The sequence below is a fragment of the Anser anser genome (assembly GCF_964211835.1).
Source record: "Anser anser genome assembly, contig: HAP1_SCAFFOLD_95, whole genome shotgun sequence".
Classification (NCBI taxonomy): domain Eukaryota; kingdom Metazoa; phylum Chordata; class Aves; order Anseriformes; family Anatidae; genus Anser; species Anser anser.
This window is the reverse complement of record NW_028153990.1, coordinates 246644-253905: the sequence shown is the minus strand read 5'-3', so window position 1 is coordinate 253905 and position 7262 is coordinate 246644. Positions and strand designations below refer to the sequence as shown.

At 49.4% G+C, this 7262-nt stretch overlaps 1 protein-coding gene across 1 annotated transcript; it reads right to left on the bottom strand.

The window, feature by feature from the left end:
- Positions 1-5893: 5893 nt before the first annotated feature.
- Positions 5894-6957, bottom strand: LOC310891018 (olfactory receptor 14A16-like; the record flags this gene model as incomplete). Its single annotated transcript, XM_083853322.1, has 1 exon — positions 5894-6957. Exon 1 carries the CDS (start codon positions 6851-6853, stop codon positions 5894-5896), a length of 960 nt encoding a protein of 319 aa, XP_083709448.1. The 5' UTR covers positions 6854-6957.
- Between the last annotated feature and the right edge of the window lie 305 nt (positions 6958-7262).

Genomic DNA, 7262 nt, shown 5'->3' with positions numbered 1-7262 from the left:
AGCATTCTTGCTTAGCATTACATCATGTGGTATGGGATATCCCTTTGGCCAGTGTGGGCCAAACTGCCTTCTCCTGTCCTGTGAGGCCACAACAACAGATAGAAACCATTTCATGAACTAAATGGATTCACTGAACATTTGATTAATATGGACATTTCTGGGAGGTGGCCCATAGACTAAGGGAATGATATCCGTGTTCTAATTGCAGGGGGCTGATTAATGAAGACATATTAGAAAGTCCAGAACCTGTCATGGTATAAACGGTACAGAATAAGGGGTGAGTATTGTCCTGGTTACTTCTTGGGTGACTTTTTTTGGCTCTCAACGCAGATCAGAGAGGTGGTTTACTCCCCCACACTTAATGGGACACTTAATGGATAAGTCAGAAGTCCATATGTGTGCCCTGTACAGATGAGGCTTCAGTGTGCACATTGTGTGCATGTGCATGTGAGGTGAACATGAGTGAGCACAAATGCCCTCTCCCAGTGTCCATTCCTCATGCCATGGGGTATCTCAGAGAAGTGCAGAGCAGGGTCATGCACTGCAGGGCTGAGGTGCCTCCCAGAATCTGGGAGAGGCAGCAGGAGCCAGAGGGACACCACAACCACTGCAATGCCCTGCCTTTGGGTGTACAAGGGTAGGACTTGTGTGTTCTTGCCTGTCTCCTGCATCACCTGCCCCTGCCTTCCTGGACTGTGTCAGCAAACGTGCCAGGGGGACCAGAGAGCTTTCTGGAGACTTGGGATGACATCAGACCTGCCTTCCAGAAGAGGAAAAAAGAGGGTGAGAAGAATTAAGGCTGGTCAGCCTCACCTCCATCCCTGGAAAGGTCATGGGGCAAGTTTTTCTACAGCTACCTCTGGGCACTTGAAGGACAAAAATGGGATTGCTGAACCCTTAGGTGAGGGAAAAGAAAGGGACGGTGTCTACCTGCACTTTAGCAAGGCCGTTGACATTGTCTCCTGGAGACTACTTACAGCCTGATTGGTGCCATGTGGACTTAACAAATGGATGAGGCTGTGGGTGGGAATTTGGCTGGACAATCAGGCCCAGTTGTCATCTATGGTGCAAAGTTCTCCTGTCAGGCAGTTCCTAGCACCATCCCTCAGTGAGAAGTACTTGGGCCAACACTGCTGAATCTCATTATTAACTCTCTGAATTACAGGATGGAGCACACTTTCAAATCCTTTCTGGATGGTGCCAAGCTCAGTGAAGCCCTTTAGCTACCTCATCTGGTTTAGTGTGCCTTGAGCAGGACAGGTGAAGAGGATGCCATTCAGGGGTCTCTTCCAACATGAGTTATTTTGTGATTCCATGACTCTTTCCATTGGAGAGCTCTCTGAAGACATAATAGGGAGAGGAAGAAGAAAATAGAGAGAGGCAGAGGTAGAGATATATCGTGTGTTACTATGAACACAGTAGATCCTGTGAAGAATGTTTCCATATTTAAAGAAGTGTTAGAAAATTTGATTGATAAATTTCATTTAAAAAGCTTACTTCTTGTGTCCTCAGGTCCTGGCCCACAAGTGGGTGCTGGGTGAATGTGTTCTTATGTGGTCTGTTGTGTCTCAGAAACTTAAAGTCCAATAGGAAGCCTCGGGTCACCTCTGACTCTGGAGCTGACAGGCCAGCAGCAGTAACATGGCTGGGGACAGGGCCTATGAGGTGGCTTCTTCCTGAAGCAGCTGATGTGTCAGCCCTTGCCTCCTGGCTGAGACCTGTGCTTTCTGGCTTACACCTGCCAGCATCCCTGATAAGCCAGCAGAAGGCACCTGCTTGGCACATTGATTGTGAGATGCCCTCTGTCTGAGAGCCTGATAAACCCCATGCAGGAAGAGGCCTTGGTGTGAGTTATAACATCCCTTCTGCCTGAGCACATGGTGGGACAGCAACAGGAACACAACTTGGTCACGTCTACCTGAGAGGCTGGAAGGCCAGCAGCAGGTATACGGCTTGGAAGACCATGGTGAGGTTTCTCCTGTCTCGTCAGGCCATAGGGCTCCAGAAGGCTGATGGCTTGGGACATCTGCTAAAAAAGCGGTTTGTGGATAATGGAGCTTTCTCTGGTGGTGGGAAACAGCAGCAGAGAGTAAAAGCTGCTGCAATGTGCTGCTTGGAAGTTTAAGACTGGGCATGAGGAGGAGAAAATGTCACTGAAAGGGTAGTGCTGTGGTGTCAGAGGTCACCCAGAAGGAGTCTGTGGTCAGCCCATGCCATTGTGTTTCAAGCAACTGCCGTGGAGGGTGGGGAGACATCAGTGAAGGTAAGGAAATGCCTGGATGAGAACAAGGTGGAGAAGCAAGGTGGGTGCCTACAGCTTTCAGAGAAAAGTGGGAAGGGATAAGACAGCGCAGGACAGCCTGTGGTGGAGAAGATTGAGAGCACTGGTAAGGCTGGAAGACCCCAGCAGATCCAAGGGCTTTGTCCCCCTGCCGATGGCAGTTGTCTCCTACTGAGGCTCATGAGGAGACATGCTGTGCTCATGACACTGGGGCCTTGTTGCCTCCTTGCAACCCAGTGGGGAGGCCAGGAGGTGTCATAGCATTGTCCTTCACCCAGCATCACACACCCCATATCCCACTGCCCCAGGAAGAGCCCTGAGCCATGGGTGAGCGACAGAACCTCCCTTCCCAGGGGCTGGCCCGGGCTTGGCCTTTGTGCTTCACCAAACAAACCAAGGCCTTTACTCAGCATCAGAGTCTCCTGCCCAGTGCCTTTGCCTACCTGCAATCATGGCCTCCCATTGTCTGCTCTAACAAGTCCATGGGGAGGCTTTGTCAGTAATGACCCTCACTGGGGCCCATTAATACTCCTAGACACTTCAAGGTTTCCTTCTGACTTGAACTTCTCCTGCAGTTACATCATTCTCTTATCACTACCTGAAGTTTATGGACTCAGCACCAAATGCACCATGAGGCTCATTACAATTCAGTCATTTTCATTCAGTCTTCCAGACTTGTACAATTAATTAGTGAGGTTTCAAGAATGCAGTTTAAAGAGGAAGTTTTCAATGACCACTTCACTAAGAGCATTTTCCTTATTTAAGATTAGTTTCCATTAGTTTAGAGTTTTCAGAAGAACTGATAGCATCACTCTCTAGTTGTCATGGATCCAATGTGCCTCCTAAGGAGATCTGTATAAGTGGAAAAGCAGTCCCTTGAAGTCCTAGACTGTATGGACAATCTTGCTGCTGTATGGACAACCTATGAACAACCTTGCTGCTCACCTCTCCATCCCCAGCATTTCCCTCATCAGCCACCTGGGACTTGCATCACTTTGCCTTACACCAAACTTCTCCACTTAAGTTCACAGCTGTTGTAGCTGTTATAGCTGTTATAGTCCACAGCTCTTATAGCTGTTAAGTCCACAGTTGTTATAGCTTCTTTGCACCAAGTCCCACCTCTTTTCCTCAGACAACTGGCTGCACACAGGCACAGTTTTTGATGTCGTTGTTATTAACATTTTACAACAAAGAAGCAAACCCCACAGTCCCCAACTGTGAGCCAAATCCAAGTTGCCTCCAATGAGGTGCAACTTCCACAAGGGATGACTATACAGAAATGTTTGACATAGGTAGGAAATAATGAATAGAAATGCAATTACAGAGTTGTCTGTAGGGGTGATGAGATAGAACACTGAAATATGGGCAAGCTTGAGATCCCTCAAGTTCTGAGAACCAACTGTGTAGGTGAGAGGTATCTGAATGATCAAAGGGTGAGGGGAGGGGAATCTTGAGAAGAATGGAAACTGCACATGTCCAGAGAGTCTGCTGGAAAAGTGACTTCCAACATGGTCTGTTTCATAAAGCCAGGTGGAAATACCAGAAAGACTGGGGAGATGAAGTGCGGTGCATAAGAGACAGAGTTCTGGCAATGCAAGTACAGGGGAAGATTGGTATTTTTTTCTTTTGCTGTAATAAACATTCAAGAAAAAAAAATGTCATGGGACAATTCGAACATTGTATTAGAAGTGTTCAGTCATTTCAGTTGATTGAAGTGTGCTGATTGAAGTGAAATGTTTGAAATGGTTAAAAAAAATGGAGGCAATACTCGGGCCTACAGCCATAAAATGACGATTTTCAGTCCTGCCTTGAGCACATTTACCATAAAACACTCCCTGCTCAGGACTGTTCATGCCACCCCTCACTCCTGCCGCAGAGCAAATCTGTGACATGTCGACCTCTCCTGCCTGTTAGAGGCCCAGATGATGTAGGCAATGGTATCTGAATTACCAAATGCGGGTACAGGTATAGCAAACCAGGGATCAGTGGGGGAAAATGTGATTGGTGAGCACTGGTAATTGAGCAGGGCACTGCATGTAAGAAAGGAAGGGATTAAAGTGTCTCGAGGAGAAAGAATGCTGTTGAAGAAGAGGGGAGAGGGATGCAAGGAGCCAGCTGCATGTGGATATGGGGCTGGTCAGGGCTGGTCTGATCAGGCCCTGTTCCTGATCACTGTCCTGCCTTCTTATTCAACTCTGTTGCTGGCTATTTGCTGTATGAGTGTGCCCACTCCTGGGTGTGTTAGGGGTGAATCATACAATTATGGAACCACATAGCCATGTGTGCGTCTGCACCCATGGGTAATTGCTGCTGGGGATGCGTGAAGCACTGGTGACCTTCAGAGCAGATCAGGCTGAGGTGAGGAATGGGATGGGGCCAGGTGTGTTGCTCATGGCTCTGTGTGTGCTGCTGGTGGTGTGGTGGCTGTGAAGGTGCTGTTCCCTGTTGGAGTTGGTCTGTGTGTGGTCGGCTGTGTCCATGCCCTGCGTGCACATCTGTGTGTGTATGAGAGTGTGTGTTTGTACACGCACTTGTGTGTATTTGCCTGTGTGCACGAGAGTGTTGGAAATTCTGAAAGAATTTCTAGCCATGGTGAACCTCATCCCATTGGCCTCTGCCCATTGATCCAACCTGTCCAGGTCCCTCTACAGGGCCTTCCTACCCTCCGGCAAATCATCACTTCCCACCACCTTATTGTCATCTGCAAACTTACTAAGGGTGCACTCAATTCCCTCGTCCAAATCATCAATAACGCTGTTAAAGAGCATGGGCCCCAACACCAACCCCTGTGGAACACCACTAGTGACCGGTCACCAGCTGGATTTCACTCCGTTCACCACTACTCTCTGGGCCCAGCCATCCAGCCAGTTTTTAACCCAGCAAAGAGTGTACCTGTCCAAGCCATGGGCTGCCAACTTCTCCAGGAGAATACTATGGGAGACCGTGTCAAAGGCCTTGCTGAAGTCTAGGTGGACTGCATCAACGTGATTTCCTTCATCCACCATGCAAGTCACCCAGACATAGAAGGAGATGAGGTTGGTCAGGCAGGACCCGCCTTTCATGAATCCATGCTGACTGGGCCTGATCCCCAGGTTGTCCCACATACGTTGTGTGACTGCATTCAAGATGATCTGTTCCATCACCTTTCCTGGCGCCGAGGTGAGGCTGACAGGTCTGTAATTCCCCGGGTCCTCCTTACAAACCTTCTTGTAGATGGGCTTCACATTAGGAAGTCTCCAGTCATCTGGGACCTCTCTGGATGACCATGACCACTGACAGAGGATGGAAAGCGTCTGACAGGTGATGGAAAGTGGCACAAGCATCAGGAAATCTTGGCAACAACCTTGAAAAAAGAGCCAAGGCTTCAGACAGTGCACTGTGGAGATCCCGTTTTATTTTGCAGATGCTATGGAAGAATCAGCTCTGACCTTCTGTTAGACACATATTTACAGAGCCTCAAGAGCAAACAGAGCAGTGTCGCTCCTCAGCAGAAGTAGGAGGAAAAAGAAATATTACTCTAAGAGCATAATAAATGCAAATGATACCAAAGATAAGAATAACAATAATGATAATGAAAGAAGGACCGGGCCTCAGGGGAGGTACCAAGTTAAGTCATTTCTGGAAAAAGAGGGGAAGTTTGTCACTATTCAGAAACATCCATGAAATCACTTTGCTAACAGCCCACTTGAGCTCCCTGCTTCTCATGCTGTAGATGAGGGGGTTCAATGTTGGAGGTATCATCGAGTACAGAACTGCCACCACCAGGTTCAGGGATGGGGAGGAGATGGAGGGGGGCTTCAGGTAGGCAAAAAAGCCAGTGCTGATAAACAGGGAGACCACAAAGAGGTGGGGGAGGCACGTGGAAAAGGCTTTGTGCCGGCCCTGCTCAGAGGGCATCCTCAGCACAGCCCTGAAAATCTGCACATAGGAAAAAACAATGAAAACAAAACAGCCAGACGCTAAACAGACACCAATCACAATTACCCAAAAACTCTTCAGGTAGGAGCGTGCACAGGATATCTGCAGGATCTGGGGGATTTCACAAAAGAACTGGTCCACAGCATTGCCTTGGCAGAGGGGCAGGGAAAATGTATTGGCAGTGTGCAGCAGAGCATAGAGAACCCCACTGCCCCAGGCAGCTGCTGCCATCTGGGCACAAGCTCTGCTGCCCAGGAGGCTCCCGTAGTGCAGGGGCTTGCAGATGGCAACGTAGCGGTCGTAGGACATGACAGTGAGAAGAAAATACTCTGCTGACATGAGAAAGGGGAAAAGAAAGACCTGTGCAGCACATCCTGCATAGGAAATGGCCCTGGTGTCCCAGAGGGAATTGGCCATGGCTTTGGGGAGAGTGGTGGAGATGCAGCCCAGGTCGAGGAGGGCGAGGTTGAGGAGGAAGAAGTACATGGGGGTGTGGAGGCGGTGGTCGCAGGCTACGGCGGTGAGGATGAGGCCGTTGCCCAGGAGGGCAGCCAGGTAGATGCCCAGGAAGAGCGCGAAGTGCAGGAGCTGCAGCTCCCGCGTGTCTGCGAATGGCAGGAGGAGGAACTCGGTGATGGAGCTGCTGTTGGACATGTGCTGCCTCTTGGCCTCGGAGCCTGTCCAAAGAGAAAAGGACACAGAGAACTTAGGGCAGACTTCTCTGAGCAAAGCTCTGTACTTTCAGCAACACTCTTCCTTTCTCACTCACCTACACAAACGCATTCTCAGCAGCAGTTTCATTCTCTTCTCTGGCTGGAGCTCTGCTTCGTGTTGGCTGAGTGCTGTTTGGAGCAGCAGCCTCTGCCCATGAGTTCTCTAGGACTCAGCCCTGCTTTGCAGCAGTGGGTACCTGGGAAAGCTGGTGACCCATTCTGAAACTCATAGTTTGGTTCAGATGCTGTGCACCTGTAATACAGAGAGGCTGTTCAACATCCCCCAGTAGGATAACCCCAGGGACACCGCTGGATGTCCTTAAACCAGAGTGACCTGAATAGAGCCAGCT